At 31.3% G+C, this 24,535-nt stretch overlaps 1 protein-coding gene across 1 annotated transcript; it reads right to left on the bottom strand.

The window, feature by feature from the left end:
- Window positions 1-17,289: 17,289 nt before the first annotated feature.
- Window positions 17,290-21,726, bottom strand: LOC112008682 (small heat shock protein, chloroplastic). Its single transcript, XM_024041016.2, has 2 exons — window positions 21,281-21,726; window positions 17,290-17,972 (listed from the first exon to the last, which is right to left on the bottom strand). The coding sequence occupies exons 1-2, from the start codon at window positions 21,567-21,569 to the stop codon at window positions 17,539-17,541; spliced, it is 723 nt and encodes a 240-aa protein (XP_023896784.1). The 5' UTR covers window positions 21,570-21,726; the 3' UTR covers window positions 17,290-17,538.
- Window positions 21,727-24,535: the final 2,809 nt, after the last annotated feature.

The following is a 24,535-nucleotide window of genomic DNA, read 5'->3' on the forward strand; positions in this document are numbered from 1 at the left end:
TTACTACGCGTAGAATATAATGTTTAATGTGGTGCCATTTGTGGGGTTTGGACCATTAGGAGAGAGAGGGAAGATTCATTGACAGTCTTCTTCTATTATGATTGAACAGCTGCATATACTAAGAACTTGCTGCTGATTTGGTTGTGCTATGTGAAGCACGTCTCTCCTTGTTCTTTTACCTTCAAAACATTGTTCTAGTTCTAGTACATGCACTATATATGAATATAAATATTTAACAAACATTTAGTAGCTAGATTAATAACAGTATCTTTGTTTTTAATTTAAAAAATCATTTTTAGTGTTTTGGCTAGTACTGTTTATCATATAAGTGTCATCATGAGTTGGAGTCATTACAATTAAGTCTAATTATTAGCATAGCATTGAATGAAGACAGCTTTGCATATGAAATATTTTAGTTTGTGGGAACATGAAAAGTTAGTTTGGCCTTATGATGGAGATGCAAGAATTGTGAAACCCTTTTAAGGAAGAAAGTGTTCAGCATGACACCCAAGTCTGAGAGAGAGATTCAAACCTTGGCTCGACCTCTACATGGAGAGAATTAGGTAATGCTTAAAAGGCTCTTAGTAAAATGTATTTAAAAATCACTAACATTTACACACAAAAAAAAAAAAAAAAATATATTCGTTTTCCATGTTAGTGTAATATAGTTTCTCTTAGTGTAGCACATACATTATTGTGAGTAATAAAGTAATTTATTACTACGCGTAGAATATAATGTTTAATGTGGTGCCATTTGTGGGGTTTGGACCATTAGGAGAGAGAGGGAAGATTCATTGACAGTCTTCTTCTATTATGATTGAACAGCTGCATATACTAAGAACTTGCTGCTGATTTGGTTGTGCTATGTGAAGCACGTCTCTCCTTGTTCTTTTACCTTCAAAACATTGTTCTAGTTCTAGTACATGCACTATATATGAATATAAATATTTAACAAACATTTAGTAGCTAGATTAATAACAGTATCTTTGTTTTTAATTTAAAAAATCATTTTTAGTGTTTTGGCTAGTACTGTTTATCATATAAGTGTCATCATGAGTTGGAGTCATTACAATTAAGTCTAATTATTAGCATAGCATTGAATGAAGACAGCTTTGCATATGAAATATTTTAGTTTGTGGGAACATGAAAAGTTAGTTTGGCCTTATGATGGAGATGCAAGAATTGTGAAACCCTTTTAAGGAAGAAAGTGTTCAGCATGACACCCAAGTCTGAGAGAGAGATTCAAACCTTGGCTCGACCTCTACATGGAGAGAATTAGGTAATGCTTAAAAGGCTCTTAGTAAAATGTATTTAAAAATCACTAACATTTACACACAAAAAAAAAAAAAAAAACATTAAAATTAATGAAGAAAATGCTCATGCTCAATCTGATGCATTTTCTAAAAAACAAGCTTGTTTTCTTATGTTTGATTGCAATCTTGATAATTAGCAAGAAATCATTTCATGTTGTTTGGTTCACAAAGAAAATCATTAATATTTCACATGATTCTAATTAATTATTGTAAGGTTGAATTTAATCAACCATCTTGTTGGTTTTATTTTGTGCCAAATTTGCTTGTAATTCAGCATTTAGAAACCTTATATTTAGATGGGAATCACGTAAAGGTAGTGTGTGAAAAAATGCTCAAGATTGTGCAATGAAGTAGGGACTTGCGATTAGCAAGCCGCCAGAAGAAGCACACGAGTGAGGCATGCAGAAAAGTTGAACCAGTATGCCAACTGTAGCACTATAGGACAAAAAGTCCAGATTGGCAATTCAGTTAGTTCACAGCTTGAACTCGCAACTCAGTCAAGTCGCGAGGCCAAGTCGCTAGCCAGCTCTGTTTTGAGAAACTGACTCTTCGCATTCCTTTCTCACTCTAGTATAAATACCTCTTATACCCATGAATTGTAGAGAGCTTTTAGAGAGAATTTTGAGAGAGAAACCTTAAAGAAAAACAAGATTGACTCATCTACAATCTTTATATAGTGACTCTTCAAATTTCTTTACTTTTACCCTTTCCATTGTTACATTATTGAGAGGTTCATTACCCAAATCCTTTTCTCACCATACCCATATCTGTGAGAAGGCTTTTTGGTGTTTTGGAAAGCAGTTAGGAAGGGACCAATGGATATTGATTGATACTATGGGTTATAGCGGAATCCGGTAAGCTAAAGAAGACAAAGATTCGGCGTAACCTTGTTGGAGCAAGAAGCTTGGAGGGCTTAGATACACTGGGTAGATTATGCTTGGAGGGTCTTCTGCTGTTCATGTATCCCAACTTCATTTTTTAGTGGATTATTGATCGCTTGGAGGGCGGCAGAGAGGTTTTACGCCGAGAGCTTCGATTTCCTTTTCGATAACACATTGTTGTGTTGTCCTTGTGTTTACATCGTTCTTCCCTCTATCTTTACCATTTAATTTCTGCTGTGGATGTGATTTTATTTGGTTTAGATTGTTTATCGATTCTGTTATAAGTTTATTTTCATTTTCCGCACGTATATTGTTTGATATTAAGCTTGAATTGGTAATTTGTGAATTGAGGGTCTAAATGTTCATAGTATTTTATACGTATTTGAACATTCAATTATATTAATAAAAGCTTTCACTAGCAAAACGTAATCCCAAATGGGAAACCATTTTATATTATTTTGGCCTTTTAGAGTCTTAAATGGGAAAACAAAACCCAAACTTGGACTCCACACAAAAAATATAGAGAAAAAAGAAAAAAAAAAAATTAAGAAAGCGAATGATATGAATAAAAAATTTCATTGGGAAAAAGTCAACAATTGATCAACACTAGTTAATGGTCGATCAACCACTCCTCAATGACGATCAATGGTAGGGGAGAGAGAGAGAGAGAGAGAGAGAGAGAGAGAGAGAGAGGTGTTACACTTGTAAGAGTAACTTTGATGTGGAATTTATTTGTAGTAGCCTATCAAGTATTTAACATTAAGAAAAACATTTTCCCCCTATCAAAAAGCAATTTTTTATTTTTCATTTTATTTGGTTTTTTTTTTTAATTTTTTAATTTTTTTTTAATGGTGATAAGAGAAAATATTTTCTTTGATCTACATTTTGTGCTGTATCAAACACCATGAAATATGGGGAAAAAAAACGGAGCATAAGTATATTCTAATATATTTGTCTCATTGTGTTTTTTTTTTGTTTTTGTTTTTCCTTACAATAGAGAGGGGGGGTTGAAATCACATTTTTTTTTCTCATGAGAGAACTGGACAATACAGACATTTTTGTTTTATCCATCCATTCTCTCTAACTTGATGCAAACTCTAATGCCCAATCAAGATTGTCACTGACATGACATGTTGATATATATTTTTCTTTTGAAAAAAATGTTAGATATTTATCGCTTTCTATATCTACAATGGTTTTTTTTCCCCCGTGATTTCTTTGTCACACCATATGGCACTATCATGGTTCAATCATGGCGAAGATTTAATGTCCTGAAATATGCTTCCACTAGAAGAAAATCGAAAATGCACACAGGAGCAAGCTTAAAAATCTTCTACAGTACTTGTTTTCTTTGGTAAGAAGAAAGATCGTTTCCTTAACTTGCTAAATTGCAGTCTTTTTATTTTTTTATTTTTATTTTTATTTTTACCTTAGTGTGAATGGGGAGGAGATTCTTCTTCTTCTTTTCTTTATTTTTTTTAAAATAAATTTTTTTCTAATTTTTTTAATAAATAATTTGATAAATGTAATAGAAGATGAGAAATTTCAATCATGAACATTTTCATTAGAAATATTAAACTAGTTTAAATGAAAGATGAGCATAGCAGAGTTGATTGAAATGATTGGACCATCTTTAACTTATTGGGTCAGATAGCATTTGAGTCCATATCACATACTCTTGTGGGACAGAGCCTTTAACTGAACCTGGACTTCCAACCCACCCAAGCTCCAAAAGTTTTAACCTCTTTTTTTTTTTTTTTTTTTAAACGAGAGTGAGAGAGATTAGGATTCTAAACTTAGCTTAGTTTTCCTTATAAGGGAGGTTAAGCAATGTTATTGAATTACGAGACTCTTAACATTTTTTAGTTAAAGAGAGGGGAGAAGAAAAAAGAATATAAATCTATTGTATCATTTTTTGTATTCTATTTTATGTTCCATCAGTCACAACTTACTATGTATTAATTTAATTTTTCTTATAAAATAGCCAAAGTTTAAAATGGAAAAAAATAAACACATGACAACTTATAGGAAAATTCTTAGATACTCTTGAAACACGAAGAAATAGTGCTCTCTCCTCTCACATTCACGGTGAACTCTACCATGAATTTAATAACTAGACCCCATTATAAATGTGAAAAGAGGGAGTATCATTTTCCGTGTTTTAAGAGTATCTAAGAATTACTCTAATTTGTAATTGGTAAAATATAAAGTGGAAAGTGAATGGGCTTATGAATTGAACAAATCATATAGAGATCCAAAAATGGGCTTTCCATGTAACAAAGGCCCGCATAAAAACACTAAAGTGACAACGATAGGAATGAATTCTATACATTCCATGGGCTTTGTATGACCAATTAAATGGGCTTAGTTGTGAGATTACAGAGAACAAGGCCATAGGCCCATAGTGGACTATGAATTCATTCCAGCTTCAAATGCATATCAGAGACTATAAAAGAATAAAAATAAAGTGCTTGTAGTGGTAGTGGACGATGAGAAATAAATGTTTTAAGTCTCTCTATTTTATTTTCTTGCAAAATAATAGAATTATTACCTTTTTTTTTTAAGAGTTTTAACCTATGACATCCGTTCTTGATAATAGTTTGTTATTATCAAACTAATACACTAATTGATTTTTAGTATAGACAGAAATTGAATCCCAAATCTCTTATTCAACTATCATAAACTTTACCAGTTGATCTAATTAGAATACATAATATAATTATTACCCTGATTTTACAAATTCTGTATTTGATTCTATTAATTAAGTTCCTAGAATTATATTCCCTACATAAATTTTTGTATTCTATTTATCCTGGCTTAATTTCTTTAGTCACTCATTTGCAGTGTGTGGCAATTACCTGTTACATGCAGATGATGCTGGAGAATTGAGGATCATATCAAAGTGGTTGTTGGATTAGGCAATTTTCTCCTATACATCGTATGAATTTTAGCTTCACTACTTATTTCAGTCTTTTTAGTTTCATATTTTTATCATTTAACTTCCATTCGTTTTCAAGGTAGGCTTTATCTAATTCTCACCGTTAAATCTATCAAAACAACTTCATTTTAGAAAATTAACGGTAAGGTTGGATGAAACTCAACGAAAAGACTAGATTGAAACCAAATTAAATTTAAATGATTGATAGGGAAAAAAAAAAAAAAAAAAACTAAATAGACAAAATCGATCAATGTTGAATAGTGAAATTTATTATTTAAAAATTTTTTGGTTGATATTTCTCCCCCCTTTTTTTTCTTCCAAATTACTGTGCAGTGAGAGCAAACCACTCTTTTGTTTTGTCTACGACTTTGCAAGCCCAATAAGAATATAGCAAAATGTTGTATAAGCAACAAATAGATTTGGGACAATTATGAGGCTCTCACCAACCAAATTTATTAACTATTTCTATTCTTTCAATTCCATTGACATTGATGGTCAAACTTATAAGATTTTATACTCAGAATTTAAATTTCTATCTCCCTCTGTATGTGGTGGTAACTGGGTGAGCACTGAATGAACAATTTTTTTTTTGGTCCCATTACTAAGAATTCTGCTATGGCCACCTCGACCATGGCCTCAGCCTTGCTTTCCTTGTGGTGCTATGGTGTTGGAAAGAGCAAATAATGGCAACACACCCACATAAAAATAAATGATTTTATGGAAAACCAAAGCCTCCAAAACAATCTTTATTATTATTATTATTTTTTTTGGAGAAAATTGTGTTTTTGAAACAAAATCCTTTATCTGTTTATTATTTGGTAATTAGACAATTAGTTATATGAACTTACTATTTTTTCTCCGCTCCTCGCAGTTAGTCAAATCAAAGTCGGAGTACAAAAGTTGTGTTCACTGATTTTCTCATCATAATGCCAATGCAAATTTTGTGTGTATGTTTTATGATTGCTAGCTTCTAATTGAGAGAGAGAGAGAGAGAGAGAGAGAGAGAGAGATTTTGACTATTATTAAACCAAATTAGAAGCTTGCAATCATAAAACATACACATATATATGGGTTATATATATATATATATATTTTTTTTTTGAGGACATGTGAGAGTGCAATTGAATATATAATTTATAAACCTCAATTCTTCATGATTTTAGACCTGCATGAATCATGTTTTTCTTTGAGGGGTTCTCAATTTTACTGTCAACATTTTTCGCGTTTGTTAAAGTTCCCTTGCCATCTCCTTCATGTTGAGGGATAGACTTCTCAACCCAGCCATACATAGTAGGTACAGAATTTCTGTATCAACCCACTCGAATCACAGCTCACTCTAGGTTCTGGGTTTTGATAGAAGATACCCCATAGCTTACTCTAGGCAAGAGAAAATTAATTATGAGAATTCTACACTATAGATTTAAGTAAATAGACCGAATTTTCCTTCAAAAGTTCCTCTGACTTGTTACTATCAATGTATACATTTAATCACATGACTTATTTAAAATTAAAAGTCATGTTGTTAGAACAGACTTTATTTTGGGATAAGTGATTTACTGTATTTTGAACTTTTTTGATGTATTGCTTATACATATGACTATTTAAGAGAATAATGAATAATAAGAGCCAAGCAGAAAAATTAGTCATCAAATTCCTTTTTCCACTAATGTTCAGAAGATTCGTCACCTCAAATTGACTAAAGTATCTTTTCTTTCAGTAATTTGAACTCGGCTCATATCACACACAATTTGTTTAGATGAGTCATTTAAAAGAAATACAATGAATGATTATTTGAATTGTCATATAATAGGATAAAGGAATCCTCTAATCTTTTTTTTTTTTTTTTTTTTTGAGAAAGAAGGAATCCTCTAATCTGATTTGGAGGAAACCTTTGCCATAAATATATATATGAATTTAGGCCTCCATGAATTTGATTGTTTTTGAGGGATTCACCACTTTATGTCAAAAATTTCCATGGGTGTATTGCAGACTTTTAATAACTTGCCCTTCAAGATGATGCCATGATGGTTAGCTAGCTAAAGTTGCAGACACATACTACTATAGAAGTAGTATTCCTTAACAACCCATTCGAAATCAACCCCCAGACCGTCAAAAAGACAAAAACGGAAAGAGAAAACTAAACGTGTAGGGGTGTCGCTCTTAAAGAATGAAATAGAAAAATACTATCACTTTTGACTCAAAAAAGAGAAAAAAGATATAGAAAACGGTCACACACACACACCAAAAAAGAGAAAAAGGGTTCCAAGTTGTGAAATCAATAATTTCAGGTGAGGAAAATGGGTCGTTCAATGAACTTTACTATTGTGAATGCATAGGCTTGTAGTGGACGGAGAATAGAGTAAGATTAGATGCCTCTAGATGAAGATGATAGGTTAGGTGCACAACAATGGCTTTTGTACAAACATAAGGGTCCCATACTATCTCTCCTTGTGTAGCAAGATTGAAAACAGTGGCCTTATTGACTTACGAAGCCCACCAATCTAACAAAAGGAATTCTTTTTTGCCGCTATAGCATGGTGAAAACGAAAACGTAATTGCTTTCCTCACTTTGGATTCTTCATTTTTCTACCTAAAATTCCCTAAGCAACCCCAGTCTCTCAACTCTCAAGGGCCCTCCATTTTGTGGGATATTTCCTACAGATCAATTCCTACCTTCACCGGCCAGCCAATGAATTGTGTTATATGAATGTGAATGCACCACATGGTTGACCTAGATATAATTGTTGAGTAATTGTAGAATACTCTAAACTATAATAAATGCATATTTCCTTCTCTTGCATAACAGTAAAACTTATTTTCTATATAAGATGAGAGAGTACACATTTGTTATATTTTTAGAAAATTTTATAGTGGGTTTCTTTTTTTTGAGAAAAAAAGAAAAAGAAACCCACTATAAATTTAACCAATTATAAATTTATTTTGTAATGGTATCAAAGAAGAGTTCATCCCAATTAACATCTTCTCTATTTGTTTCAAAATAGAGATAATCATTTTCACAGTTTAGATTTAATTTTGCAATTTCTCAATTTTCTAGCTGAGTTTATCCTCCAAATTGATTTCGAGGACAACCTATGTATACTTTTCATCACATAACCTATTTATTAAGTTATGTAATTAATTTAAATAATTTAATACGTCATGTGTATACACATATGTGATACTATAAATTGCCATGGATTGAAAGTAAACTTTATCATTCAAATTTTACTTGATATCAAAGGGTTAAAATAAGAAGATATATAGGAAGGCTAGAATGAGTGGTAGCCTTTGAGGTCCGTCGTATTTGGATGCGTTTTGACAGCAACATACTTAGGGAAGTCAACAATAGCAATTATAGGTGTAATCTTTGTCTTTCCATTTTCTCCTTATTTTTCCTAGATGTGATAATGGCATTTCTCTTTAGTGGAAAGCCCCACAGTAACCACGAGCACTAAAAGCAAGAAGATTTGCTTATAGTTTATTATTGATATTAGGTTTAGTGGGTCACAAATATAAATTACTATATTTTTTATAAAAATCTTTACTGCTAATGATGGTGCTTTGTATTTTCCTTTGTTTATATTGCGTATTGACTATTGATTGCTTTACTATTCGTTCTATAAGATTGTTAGTGCCAATTTGAATTAGTTTTAATTGTTCCATAGCAAAACTATTGGGGTCCAGGGGGGGTTTCAAATATCAGAGATATCAAGAAGTTTTTTGTTTTTTTTTTTTTTTGTTTTTTTTAAAGAATATATCTGTGCATTTCTATTCCAATATAGTATTGGATATATGGTGGGATTTACACACCCGTGAGACCTATATATTATGAGATGACTTATCTATACATTACAAATCGGATGCATGACATCATTCTTTTCTTAATTTGGTGGTTCAAAAATAAGAGACGAGAGAGATGTTAGTTGAGATACAAGGCTCTAACTGTTTTTGATTGTTAATTCAATGTTTGATTGTATTTCCATTATCAAGCTCTTTTATCCAGATTTTCTTTTGGGGATAAAAACCCAGATCGAATTAAGTGTATATTTTGTTTTGTTAGAAATATTGGACCAAGTCAAAACCCAAATAGAGTATACCCCATGGTGGGCCCAATTTAGCTCATTGCCAAAGAGTTGTGCCTATTTCCAAAGAGTTGTATCTCTTGGCTTCGTACCATTTGGTTGTCTATATAAAAGGGGGGATGGCTAAATTTATGGCTTTACCAATATTAATGCTTATGTGTGGTATTATAAAGAACAACACACAAAAACATACCTTCCTATTTCTCATCAATTTCGTCAAAGCATTTAGGCTGTAGATAATATATGTTTTGTTCTCATAACAAACAACGTCCGTTGAATCTCAATAACACAAATCCTGGGAGACTTTGATTATCAACATGTTCTATATAAAACAAATGCTAACTTCCCATCAAACAATTTACTAGAGGCACCGCTCAACCAATAACCCGATATTAAAAACCTAAACCATATTCTATAATCCTATGGTGACCTAAACCATGCATGTAGTGTCAACTGCACCTCAGTACCATAACAAATCAAACAAAAAGACTTATATCAGTCAACACAAATCAATCAGGTTTCTTTCAGTGCATCCAATGATATAAATATGTAGTAGGAAGCGACTTGGAACTGTGGAAAGAGTTAAAATATGGAGGGTCATGCACGATACTCCCAGTGGATTAAGCACCACTTTAAAAGCCTATCATATTTTTCTATACCCTTTCATCACAGAAAGGGACCTAAACAAATAGTAGTTATGCTTCTGTAACATCACCAAAACATTAAGGATGATGCATGCAACTATAGACAAATATAAGAATACTAAAATAAAAAGTGGTGGTCTATAGCCAATATATTTTATATGAGTACTAACTACTTATTTTAGAAAAGTTTTAATGGAGAATTAAAAAAAACTGTTAAAACAGTTAATTAATTTTATGCTTTTTCATAAATTTTTTTTAAAAATAATTTACTAATATACGCGCTAAGGTACACCTTAATAAATCCTAATTTATTTATATACCAGTAAAAATAAGGTATATATCATCTTTGAGACTAGCCTCTTTTTTTACCCAAAATCTGAACATAAAGATACTCGTTGGCCCACGACCCCACATAGTGACACGCTTTAGTCTAGTCTAAAGCAGTGCCTACCCCGTTATGGCATGACACTTGCACAGTCGTGAAGTTCATTTTATAGCAAAAGGGTCTCATTGACACAGACAACATTAGGTTTTTTGCTGTACAAAATTGCAAATTGGGTTGAAGTCAGGCGAATTAAAAAAACTGTCAAAATAATTAATTATTTTTATATTTTTTTATAAAAAATTTTTAAAAATAGTTTACTAATACATATCAGTACATGTTAAGAAATCCTATTTTATATATACACCAGTAAAAATACGGTACGTATTATCTTTGAGACTAGCCTCTTTTTTACCCAAAATCTGAACATAAAGATACTGATTGGCCCACGACCCCCCATAGTGACACGCTTTAGTTTAGTCTAAAGTAGTGCCCACCCTGTTATGCCATGACACTTGTACAGTCATGAAGTTCATTTTATAGCAAAAGGGTCTCATTGACACAGACAACATTAGGCTTTTTGCTGTACAAAATTGCAAATTGGGCTGAAGCCAGGCCACCCACAGGTGAGCGATGCAATGCGTTACCTTCCACTAACCGACCTCTTTTGCATGCGTGTTGACAATTTTATCTTTTCCTTTTCTTTACACAAAATTTAAACCTCACTGCCTTTTTCCTTTTCCTTCAAATTCACAATGACTTTTTATCAGTATATATCAACAGAAAGATACGATTCTACTATTCCTTCCCACATGTAAAATATTCACTATTTCTTAGACACTACAGAGACTAGAGTATAGACAATAACTCTCTATATATAAATACCTTGTTCCCTTTGCACCACACTCATAAACCTCAACTACAAACTCTCTCTCTCTCTCTCTCTCTTAACTCTTTTCTTGTTTCTTTGAAGCAACATGGGTAATTGCTATGCTCTTTGTAAACCCAGTACAGATGCTACAACAAAGCATGGGAAAGTTCTACAGATTGTGAAGATGGATGGAAAGATTCTACAGTTCAGTTCACCAATTCTTGTTAAGGATATGTTGGTGAATTTTTCAAGCTCAGGTATTGGTTTATCCAAGGAAGCTTCAGAGCATCTCCCACCTAATTATGAATTGAAGTTAGGCAAAGTTTACTACTTGCTTCCTTGTTTGAGTTCTGTTGGTACTACTAGTCCTGCAGATAATATGTCTTCTTTAGCTGAAAAAGAAAAAGACAATAGTGTAAGGAGGATTAAGATTGTTATAACAAAGAAGCAGCTGCAAGAGCTATTGGCAAAGCAAGCATCAGTGGAAGATGTTCTGTCGGGGCTCGAGAGAAAAACGTGTAATAATGCTTTTGATTCTAGGACAAGTTGGAAGCCAAAGCTTGAATCCATCTCCGAGGGAAGCGAGTAATTTTGCTGTAGTGATTAGTTTTTTTTTTTTTTTTTGGTAGGAACTGTAGTGATTAGATGATCCTAGTAATTTTGGTTGAACATGTTTTTTTATGTTGAAACTCTTATATAAAAAATAGGCATATTTGTGTTGATATCTCTGAAGTTGTTGTGTTAGGTTCATGTTTAGTAATCAGCAAGGGACGAGTTGATAATTAACAACTACTCCTACTATACAAGTGGTTGCCATGCACTTACTACTTCACTTATATGAAAACATTTAGGTAGTAAAAAAAAGAAAAATTACAGCTTCATCCTGAAAGTGTGGTCATTAACATGACTTTTCATTTTTATGGTAAAGGAAGGTATGGTTATTGAAGAATGCTCATGAAGGGCATCAACTTCTGGTCAATTGGGCCCTCTCATGTCACAAATCTTAATTTATAATGTATATGGCCGAAAGAGGATACTTTTAAAAACGCTATAGATAAGAGGATACAGAAACAAGTTGCTCAGGCTAGACTATAGAGAATTATATCATCTGGAATTTAAAAACCAATTTTTCTATAACAATCAGACCATTTACATAAAATAATGAGAATGACGTGTCGCAATTTATATAATGGACTAAAAACTTGTCTGGTTCAAAAGAAAATATAAGGGCATATGAAGAAGATGAATGACAAAGCCTTTTGTAAGATTTATAAGTAATCCATGCCAATCATACTGGAACAGCTGTGTTGGCCTTGGAAACCTGTGTAATCTTTTTTTTTATTTAAAAAAAAAAATCAACATCTATATAGATTACCCCTCAAATGCTCTAAATGGATTAAACTATACCATAATTGAGAAACAGAATACTCTGCTGAAACATTGTTAGGCATAGGTCTGAATACTCTCACACTAACAGCAAACAATATTGATTAGAGGTTAGCAACTTAGCATGCACAAAATGCTCGGGGGTCTAGCTAGGAGAGAAAGAGTTCGAGTTACAAGGTTAGCAGTATATTGTAACTATCTCCAAAAAAAAAAAAAAAAAAAAACTTTTGGTTGATTCTCCCCACACACATACACACTCACACAACTTCAGGGTTAATTAATTGCAGCCATCACTTTAAATTTTGGGGTTATTCCACTTACTTCAAAGCATAAAGTTTTGTAATTAACACCTTTTAACGACACCTAAATTCTAAATTAATCTACGCTAGCTACCCTAGCACCCAAAACTAATATTAAAGTTAACAAGTTAATAGATTGATTGGATGATAGAATGCATTAAAATATCAAATTTAACATATACTCTCTCTTAATTTGCAATGCGCACCCAGATTAACCCATTAATTTATAAATTATAAATTTTCTATGGGGAAACTTTCCTATTTAACAAGGTCTGTTGAGTTATCACTTATCAGCTATCCCTATAACCTCATGATTTCATTGTTTATAAACATTTTATTCCTTTTGATATAAGAAGAATAAATTTAGGTAACCTGCCGCATCACTCAAAGTTTGGAGTTGATTATGGCACCTTAAAGCCCCTAAAAAATTATTGCTTTTCATGTGGAAATGCACACAATCCTTTTGCATTGTGCTATAACTTCCCCTTTCGCAATTAATCCACCCTAGTACGTGTTCATTATCCACGTTTTTTTCTTTGATAATTCAATAATTATAATAACTAGTCACGAACTCGTGTATTGCGCATGATAATTATTTTATGGTAGTTTTTTTTTTTTTTTTTACAATTTAAACTAATTTAATAACGAGTAATGTATTTCGTAATCATATTTTTATTTATTATAGGAATAATCATAAATGTAATATATGAATAATCATAAATCATAAATAAAAATTTTGTTGTACCAAAATGAAAACAATACAATTTTTCTCAGAAATTCAAAAGGCAAGTTACTAAAAATATTCATTTTTTAATAAAAAGTTATTTATAACATTTTGTGAATCATTATAAAGAATATAAAATTTGGAAATTATTCTTTTAGATTTAAACAAACTTTCTCAAACCTTATTTTTTCTGTCTACAATCCGAAACACCGAAAAATGTAACTAAGAAAATTAATAAAACTTAACAATTATTAATTGGACTAATTAAGAAAACAATTTGTTGTAATTTCATCCACCCAAAACATATAATGAAATAAACAATTATTAGCAAAATCTAAGAATTAAATTTCTAAATATTCATTGTTATAAAATAATAATAATAATAAAAATAAAATAATATTGAAAAACCTAAAATTTTTCACCCATCCGATTATTTTTGTTTGGTGAACTTTTGCTTTTCTCTAAATAAATGACATTATAGTGTACTTCTAATACAACTATCAAGAGTATTTTGCCACCACAAAGAATTAAAGGATAAACAAAAATTAGTAAAGTCTCATAGTTTAACATCTAAATTGAGCATTGTGGTGGAGTTTTTTGCTCTAAGGAAACTCATGAGTACTCCTTTAGGCAATTTTTGCTCTTTGTCTCACATTGGAAGGATTACCAAACTAGTGGTACTCTTTCTCATTGGTTCATGCCTTATAAGGTAGAAAGAGGAAGGAAAACCTTCCAATGTGGGACAAAGAGCGAAAATTGCCTAAAGGAGTACTCATTAGTTTCCTTAGAGCAAAAAATCAAGCACTATAAAAAATCATGTTATATAATAGAAGAAATATCAATTTACAATAAATACCAAATTATCCAAATCATGCTATATAATAGAATAATATTATATTTTTATATGTTATATTTAATTCTTTATAATGCAATAAGATAACATTTAACAATTAAAGAGAGCAAAAAATAAATAAATAAATAAACTAAATCGCATTAACCCAAAGTAGAGTTTTAAAGAATATAAAAAATTATCAACCTAAAGCAGATATGCAAGAAAAATTAAAAAAAAAAAAAAAATTCCACCAAAAATTTGAGAGAGAGAGAGAGAGAGAGAGAGAGAGAGAACCTTTTTGTTGTGAGGGAAAACTATGCATAGAATGAAAGAGATAGCGACAAATTTATAGTAAGAGGGTTTGAATAAGAAAAGATAAAAATAAAGGAAGAAGAAGGGAAAGAGGAAGAATGATATTAATTTAGAGGGTAATGGGAAGATGAAAAGGTAAGTAAGGAAGAAAGGTTGGAGAAGTAGTGGGAGATGAAAAGGTACGGGGGGAGAAAGGTTGGAGAAGTGTAAATAGTAGAAAAAATAAATGTTAAAAACAATTATAGGAAAATTAGAAGAAAAAGAAAAAAAAAGAAAGAAAGAGATAATAACATGGACGCTGATGTGGCTCAACTGGAGCATAGTAACAATAAATGCTACATTTCAGTTTTTAGAAATATATAGATATAGATGAGGGAGGAGGGAAGAGGGAGTCGAGTCCTAGTTATCCTTATGAATGAGAACAAGGAATGTCATTGAGATGTTATTGGCAACAAGATATTTTTAATCAACTTAGACCTCTCACCATCCCTTCTTATCCACACAAGTTATCACACCTTATTCCAGTGGCAGCTCTAGAAATTTTTTCCAGGGCGTTCCTCAACAAGCATAAATTACATAATCTAATAAAAGGAAAATTTTATATATTGACAACAACAATAATAAAAAAAACTCAAATACATAAAGTTTTACAACATAAAGCTTATGGAGTTTAGGTGTGGTTGTTATTAGTGTTGCTGAACAAGAATGGACAGCGATGGCTAGGGAGAGTAAGCAAGTTTTTTATTTCCTTTTAGCCTTTAGGTTTGATTTAATTTTAGTTTAAATTGTTTAATGACTTGTTAATCTGCGAGGTACTAAGGCAGTAAGGATTTTTTTTTTTAATAATAATTGTTGAATTAAAAACTTAATCGTGTTGGTGTTGGAGTAGTGATAGTCTAAGTATGAGATGAGATTGATCTTGTATAGGGCTTTTCCTATTGCCATTTGGTTTGGGCTTTGTTAGTGGTTTTATTATAATTTTTTTTCCCAGATTTTCGTTCAAGTTGTTGTTGTTGTTGTTGTTCATTTTTTTTTTCATGGTTTTATAAACCAGTACGGTGAAAGAACCAGAAAATGAATTGGTTACTGGTTTTTTGGCCTAATCGAGATCCGATTGATGGTCAAACTGGTGACATTATAAATAATATAATAAATAAAATTTTAAATTATATAAATAAAAATATAATAAGTTTATTACTAATAATATGATAGCAAAATGTAAAAACATAATATTTAGTGACACTTTTTGTGTAAATTTAATCAAATTTCCTTAAAATGAACAATCACATGTTTAATTATAATCATAAAAATAAAAAGTTTATTTTATAGGTATATATATATATATATAATGAATTAATTGATGTTATATAAAAATTAAGTAACTTTTTAAGTTTATTCACTTAATTAACTAAAACTATTTTTTTTAATCAAAATTATTGGAAAAAGAAAAAAGAAAAGTAGTTGTACAATGAAAAGAGCTAAATTTACATGACTTTGACCAATTAGTTGTATAATATATATTATAATGTTTTTAGAAAAACTAGTCGTACAATGATAGTGTGTCAAGTAAAATAAAAATTAAAAGTAAAGCCTTAGTATAGGGTTAAAAGAATATAAAAGCATGTAGTTCTTTTTGCTTGAGAAACCCTAATATATTGTTAAGTTGCCTAAATTATGGACCAAAATTTAATTTTATTAGCATAAAAAAAATTCAAGGTGTTTCCAAAATTTTTTTTAAAGGTAGATAAATATAAAATTTTAAATTATTATGTATAACCACCCTAGCCATAAGGTGGCGCCACCCCTGTCTTATCCTAATAACATGTACAATTGAGTTGATGGTTCGGTGGTTTTAGTCTTGATCTAGGCTTCTCCACCAAAGTCACAATTGATTGTTAAAAATTAACTTTGATGATTGCTCCGAAAGCAACGTTTTGGGGTAGGGTGTCGTATCTGGGACCAAGATTCCAAGCCACTTCTAAGTCACTGGTTAGGTGGTTTTAGTCTTGATTTAGGTTTTTCCTCTTAACTTGTGTTGCCGACTGCGAATGAAGGGCTAAATCAAGGAAGTGGCCCAAGACAACTACTTTCAATGTGTTAATACTTGATGTAGATTGCACAATCATATTGAGATTAAATTCAATAAGGACCGGCATAAAAGTGCAAGATTTCATTTATAGATGTTCAAGCCAAATCTTCAAGTTTGATATTTTCTCGAAACAAAAGAGGCTTCCTTTTCCTCTAGGCTTGCAACAATGCAGAGTTTAATGTTTGCTTATTACACTTTACCAATCACAACAAAAACCAACGCATCATCTTAATCCTAGCTAGTCACGAAACAAACAAAACCAAATGGTCCAAACTCCAAACCAATATAGTTTATAGTTTATACACGCACCAGCCCACATTGCCTTTCACTCAGTCAGTCCAAAATTTCTCTCTTCAAATTCTCAAGAGGAAAGTGTCATTTGATTAAAGAAAACACCAAACCTTGAAGAAGATTCTTCTAGGACCACCATGCCCAAAACATTGCCTAAGGCTTTCTCGGCTCGGCTATTGGACAACAACTCCAGTATTTTAATGGAGACCAAACCCAAAATATTACTTCAATTTTTAATCATCATCAAAATATTTCATTCTTATTCTAACCAACTCATAACGACTTTAAGAGGGCACCCCAAGATATGTATCAAATATACACTCATGTTATGTACAAATTAATAATAGGCTGAACATTTCAGGGGGAATACAATTATTACCTGAAATAGACTAAAAAGCTTACGATTTAAAAAAGAAAAAAAGAAAAAAAAAGATTTGGATTGAAGATTACTCTATTCACAACAATTACGTCTAAAAACAAAACAAAATGAAAAAACCCCCACGAAATCTTCTTTATTTTTATACAAGTACAATAATCTCATATATGTTTTGCTTTCACTGAATTTGCACGTCAATGACCTTGCGTTCTGCCTTGGTCTTAGGAATGGAAATGTAAAGAACGCCATTCTTCAGCTCAGCCTTGATCTTATCCTTCTCCAAGTTATCAGGAAGCTGCATACGTGTGTCATAAGAATTGAAGCTTCTCCAAGACCAAGAGTCATTATCTTTACCTTCCTTCTTGTGCTCTCCTTTTATAACAAGCACATCGTCCTCCACTGCCACCTTAACATCCTCCTTATCGAGTCCTGGCATGTCAAACCTCATCTTAACCTCATTCTCCTCCTCTACCACGTCCCAATTTGCACGGGCTTGCCAATCCCATGCTGACCGGTGTGCTCCAGGGAATGCCGTGGTCTGATCTAAGAGACGGTCCATTGTGTCTAGCATTGGCCGCAATGCCCTGATTGGGGAGAACGGATCCCAGAGACCTGTGTAACAATTGCATGCAACATGTTTAATTGTTTGGATCATATATTTTAGAACATTTGAATTTAAATTTTAAAGCTAGCTATACAAATAATTGGATGAGAGAGATGTTACAAAATTTGCTAGTTGAGCTTGGGAACATTATAAAGAACATACTTGAGTATTAAGTTTTCTTTACAAGCCCCTTGTATAATTTCCCTCTTTACATTTCTTGATACTGACCAGCTACCCTACACAATGATAGTATTTCACTCTTTTAAGACATAGGGGAGACAAAATCTGAAAAAGTAGCCGACCCACTAAAATTAAATTATGAAGTACAACCTGATGCTGTGTCTTTAGTTTCCAATGGAATAATATAATTGGTATGTCATAATCATCAAACGAGCCTTTAATTTGTTTGCCGTGATTTTGTTTTTTGCTTTATCTTTTCTGCTCAGATTCAGATCCTATCCTAATCTGTTTTATGTGATTCTTTCTAGTTCATGTAATCTGAAGAAGCAGAACTCTTCCTATGTATAACTAATTTACCTGTATTTTTGGTTCTCATAACTAATTAACCTGGAACAAAGAAAACGACTTAAGCAAAGTGTAAATTTCCATGCTCTTGGCATATTCTATATTCAACCAAGTAAAAACAAAAGTTCCCAAATTCTTAACTGAAAAGAACGAACATTAAAAAAGATGCAAATTTCATGTGGATGTCTCTCTACTCCTTAGTCTTTAATTATGACCTAAGTCATTTCATGTTCCTAACTCCTAAGTGATGCTTTTGTGAATACCACACAAGTATGTGTTTGAATTAACTTTTTGCTTAACATTCCGTTTGTTTTGTTGAAAAATATTTTTTTGGGAAAAATATTTTCAACATTTTTCAGTATTTGTTTTGTTGTAAAATCTTTATAAAACCTAAATATATATATATATATATTTTTTTTTTCACGAAAAAAAAAAGGTGTAAAACTCGTAAAATGCTTGACCAAAAAATATTAGGTAAATCATTTTCCGACTTACACAAACCCCTCTTCCAGCTTGGGCTCACATGACCCCCCTCCCTCAACCCTCATTCTTACTTTCTCACACACAGGAATCAACAATGCAGTGTCAGATGCAAGCAATGGTCATCCGCGTTGAGAGGTGGCAATTTGTGACAGGGTTTTGCCAATTCATGACTGCGGTTGAGCTAATGGTGGTTGTGTGCACCGATTGTGTTGTTTTGTGGGTGGATGCAGTTAGCTTTAAATTAAACCTAATGTAACTATCGTACCTTTTATCTCCATCCTACCTTTTATTCTAAAAGAAATTAGCTTTCCCTATAAGATCACTATCCTACAGGATAGTAATAAAAAAGGAATCTATAGAACTAAAAGAAGTTTGTCTTTTTTAGAGACAGAAATATCACTTGCTCACAGTTGGCAGAAAAAGACATAAAAAAGGATAAACAAGACATAGAGACAGAGATTCGTCCAAAAACAGAGATTTGTTCTTATTTTCCTGTTGCTCTTCTACATAGATATCAGCAAATAAAATGGTGGTTGTGTGCACCGATTGTGTTGTTTTGTGGGTGGATGCAGTTAGCTTTGAGCAAACTATGTTGTTTTGTAGGTGGGCCTGGCCGAGGTTGCACCAATCTAGTGGGTTGTGTGGGGTAGGTATTGAAATCAGTTTGTAAGATAAGAAGATATTTTCATTTTACGTCATACCAAACACTTAAAAATATGTGCAAATTCTTAAAAATACATTTTGGAGTATTTTCAAGAATGCAGCTAAAAACAAGAAAAGAAAACATTTTCAACTAAAAACATTTTACATTGAAATAAATCTGAGTTCTGACTATTCCATTCTTTATCTATGAAACATCCCAAAAATCCTGCGAATCAATTGTGGTGGATAGAACTTGGATTCTTCGGGGTTTATGACATACACCCTTCAAATATATTGAATTTTTTCACCTCCTAGGTGTTCCCAAAGGTACGGTAATATGTTTTAAGTTGACAAAAATATAATTGCATGACAAAATGTAAGGAAAAAATTATTATACAAAACAAATAAGCTTAAAAACTAAAACAAAAGGAAAAAAAGAGCTAATTCAAATATTTATTTTGCACAACCAAAATAAACCGTATTGTTACTTAGCAATGGTTGTGTTATTATCATAATCGTCATCATTAATTATATGTAATGGTTTCTTGTTTATATATATATATAATTTAGAATATAATTAAATTTGAACTCTTTTGTTTTTGCGTCAAATAATTCACTTTTCACAAAAATTAAAAAATAAACACGGTATGTGGTGTAAAATTAAATTTCAATTGAAATCTAATTTAAAATTTAATTAGATTTAAACTCTTCAATTTTTACCCTCAATAATTCATTTGACATAAAAATTAAAATATAAAATAAAATAAATAAGACATATAGCACAAAATTAAATTCCAATTAAAATCTAATTTAAAATCTAATTCACTTTAATTATAATATATATATATATATATAAATTAGATTCAAATTACATCTGATATAATTCTAAGCAATATTAAGCTACTTAATATTTTTTAATTAGATACAAATATTGACAAATCCATGTCATCTATCCATTGTTAAAATTCAAATTTTTGTAATTTAAAATAATAAAATTTGAATTTAAAATAATACATAAAATATTAGTTTATGGATCAAATGATAAATAGCATCCAATTAATATAAAAATTAGTATGCATGATAAGAACATATAAAACATGCAATTCAACAGATAAATTTTTAAAATATTAATTCAATATCAAGTTAATGAGTAGTTTAACATTATTTAGGGTTACACTAATTGTAATTTAATCCTAACTCTCTCTCTCTCTCTCTGTATATATATATATATATAGAGAGAGAGAGAGAGATTGTTGTTGTTAAACCGGCAAGCCCGGCCAAGGTGTGAGCGGGGTAGAATACATGTTATTTAGAATCGGTGCTTCTGTGTTGTTGATCAGCAAACTAATTGTTATACTTGAAAGGTTTAATCAAGGATCATAGTCACTCACGTTGAGAACATAACAAATTGACTAAGATTTATATATCATCAGATAAATTCCAATTCCAATTACTTTTACTTTTATTAAGTTTTTTTTTTACTTTTTCCTCCTTTTCCTTGTAAGGCAGCTTGATCAAATTGTGTCTCAGTTTCTGTATCTATCAGAACCCACTAGAATTCACCAGTTTCTGAGTTGGAAAGAGACGGACCCAACATAAAACAAGCAAAATAAATGTGTCAATTTACCAAATCTAAAAACAAGTGTAGTCAAAAAGAAAGACTCACCAAGGTTTGAAATATCCACCACCCGTTTAGGCCTCCTCTCCACTGTGGTCCCTTGGTTTCCCTTACTGACATGAACATCCACAGACTGAGACGTGTCCTCATTTTCTTCACCAGCCGCAGCCTGAGCTCTCACCATTGACAACCTTGACCCCCTTTTGCTACCAAAATTCTTTGGTATTGGAAAGGCAACATAGCAACAACGCACAGTACTGTTGGCTTTAATTGAAGGCATGGCTTTGTGTGATGATGATAGCATAGGTGAACATGACCAAGATAGTGTTGAAGCCATAGTGTGTTTCTTTCTCTATAAAGAGAGACTGTGTACAAGAAGAAATGCAAAGTATACAATTGAAGTTCTGGCTTTTGGGAAGAGGTCTATTCGTTTTTGCTTAGGAAACAGATGGGATTTGAAATATTATTATATAGGCAAAACAAAAACTAGGGGACAAGTTTGTAGAGGGCTCTTGAATGTTTGAGAATGTGAAATAGTTTCTAGACTCATGCATTATTGTCTCCACCCAAAAAGGACAATGTACATTACATTGACGTTTTTCTGTATTTGAGTCTCTCAATCTTTCGGGAAAGATCTATGGTTGGAAAATTACTAATATGGTGTCCACCAGGTCCACCAGATTATTATATTGGATATCGTTTGTTGCATACAGTGTTCACAAATATACGCTATTCAAATACATTAAAGGCTTGTTTGGTAGAAGAGTTTAAGTTAGGAGTGTACATGGGTCGAGTTGGGTCAAAAATGGTTGGGTTGAGGAGATTTTTGACCCAACTCATCATGATGGGTCAAAAAAACTCAATCCAACTCATCACATAAGTCTAACCCAACCTACATGGGTTGAGTTGAATCCATGAGTTGGACAATTTTTTTTTATTACTATTATTATTAAATTGAGCAGAAAAAAATATATCACACTTGCAACCTGAGTTGATAAAAAAAAAATACATTAATATATAAACTAATATTCCAAATCAATTATAAACAAAATATGTCTAAGTATCCAACTAAGTTGATAAACAAAATATAAATGAACTAGTATCCTAATTCACTTATAAACAAAATATACATGAATTTCTAACTCAGTTATAAACAAAATATATATAACTGAGTTGATAAAAAAAAATATAATATATATTTAAATATAATATATATATATTATATGATAGTAGGAATCGAAATGTCCTACAGTCGGTTTTTTTTTTTTTTTTTTAAATTATTAAATATATAATATATTTTAAATATATATTAAATATGGATGGTTCGGGTCGAGTTTGGTGGGTTTGTAATTTTATGACCCAAACTCAACCCGACCCACTATAAAATTTTTTTTGTAACCCAACCCAACCCAGCGGGTCGAGTTGAGTCAGGTCGGGTTTGGTGAGTCGGTGGGTTTTCTGCACACCCCTAGTTTGAGTAATATTGTTTGTAGTTTTTTGAAATACGTATGTGTGAAAAAGTATGTAAAAATATGTGTAATGTTTTCAAAAATTGAAAATAAGTTGTCTAACAACTCTACCAAACGGGCCTAAAAATTGTAACTTTAAGAGTGTGTTTGTTTGGAGGTAAAATAGGGTGGATAGAAAAATTCGGAAAGAAAATGGAAATGAAAACTTTTTTGGAGTGTGTTTAGTTAGGTAGAGAGGAAGGAAAATAAATGGTGAAATCCAAGTGTTCTTTTTCCTGACCTATCAAAACGTTTTCTCTCCAAAATTGAGAGAAAATTGAATGGAAAAATCGGACATCACATTTGGGCAAAAATGCCCATATACAATTGCACCTTCACACACTTTGCTTTTCTTCACACTTTTCTTTTTCTTTTTTCCTTCGTTATCTGCCTATTTTTTTCAACTGAGCAGGCATTTCCTAACTTTTTTTTTACTCTTGATTTACTGGGCAGGCGTTGCCTGCCTCCCTCTCTTTTTCTTTTTCTTTTTCTTTTTTCTTTTTTCTTTTCATTTGATTTATTGGGCTAGTATTCCTTTTTTTTTTTTGCTTTCTTTTGTGTTTTTTTTTTTGTTTAAATGTGATTTTTTTTTTTTATGGACATGATTTTTATTTTTAATAAATTTAGGTCCCGATTGATTTTTTTGGTTGTTTATCACTTTTTGGGTTTTAACTTTTAATTGGGCATTATTTTTTTAATAAAGGTATATGCGCTCCTAACCAAACAAAAAGAAGGGAAATTAAAATATTTTCTATCATCCCACTTTTCCATTTTCTGATCATTTTTTATCCTTCCACTTTTCCACCCCTCCAATTAAACGAACGTGTCCGATTGATACCACTTATTTTGTCAACTTATTTTACTATTCAGCTTATTTTTGCTATTATTCATGAGCTCTATTGCACTTTTTGGTACTATTAATGGATCTTACTATACTATTTTAACTAATTTTTACCTTTATTTACGATACTTTTAGTAAAAAAATTTCAACTTTAGTAAAATAAGAAGGAAAACAAAATAGTCATGTTTTTAGTAAATTTTGGCAATTTTTCCTATAGACTTGATTTGGATCCAATGATCTGGGCCCATGCTACCCATTTTAAACAAGGTCAAAACGTAATTTACACACTTTTTTGGGTTGTTTTAAAATTGGTCGATTATTCTTCAAATTTAAAGTTTATTGTATTGAGTATTATAATGATATCAATATAATAATAATATCCTTCTAAAAAAAATATAATAATAGGAGGGTCATATTAACAGATGTCCTTAAAATAATTGTTAATAAACTATAATAAGAATTATGATTTCTTTTTTAATAAACATTTTTGAAACCAACAAAAAAAATCACCCACATGTTTCTCCATTTGGCTGCCAAAATAATGAATATTATCCACCAAAAAAAATAATAATGATGAATCATAGATGATTCATCTCTACCTTTGTCACCCCCCCCCCCCCACACACACACACACACAAAAAAAGAAAAAAAGAACTACTCTACCTTTAAGTACATAGTTACCAAATTAATCCAAACAAATGAATCCACATTTTAGAATTTTCATGTGTATATATATATATATATTATTTTTTTTTGAGAAAGAATTTTCATGTATATCTATACGCCTTTTATAACAAAAACAATTATTAAAACACAAATTACACATTCTAAATTTAGTTATTTTTATTTTGGTATTCAATTTTTGAAAAAAAAAATTGTCCATATTTGAGACTATTTCAGTATCATCAATTTTTTTGTTAGTGGTGTGGTTCACGTCTATATTAAATGATATTT

This window comes from Quercus suber, unplaced genomic scaffold (genome assembly GCF_002906115.3).
Source record: "Quercus suber isolate HL8 unplaced genomic scaffold, Cork oak 2.0 scaffold_851, whole genome shotgun sequence".
Taxonomy (NCBI): Eukaryota; Viridiplantae; Streptophyta; class Magnoliopsida; order Fagales; family Fagaceae; genus Quercus; species Quercus suber.

Coding starts and splice junctions, on each gene's coding strand:
- LOC112008682 (XM_024041016.2), bottom strand. CDS start 21,569: ATGGCTTCAACACTATCTTGGTCATGTTCACCTATGCTATCATCATCA. Junction 17,973..21,280: donor GGTGGATATTTCAAACCTTG/GTGAGTCTTTCT, acceptor ATTGTTACACAG/GTCTCTGGGATCCGTTCTCC.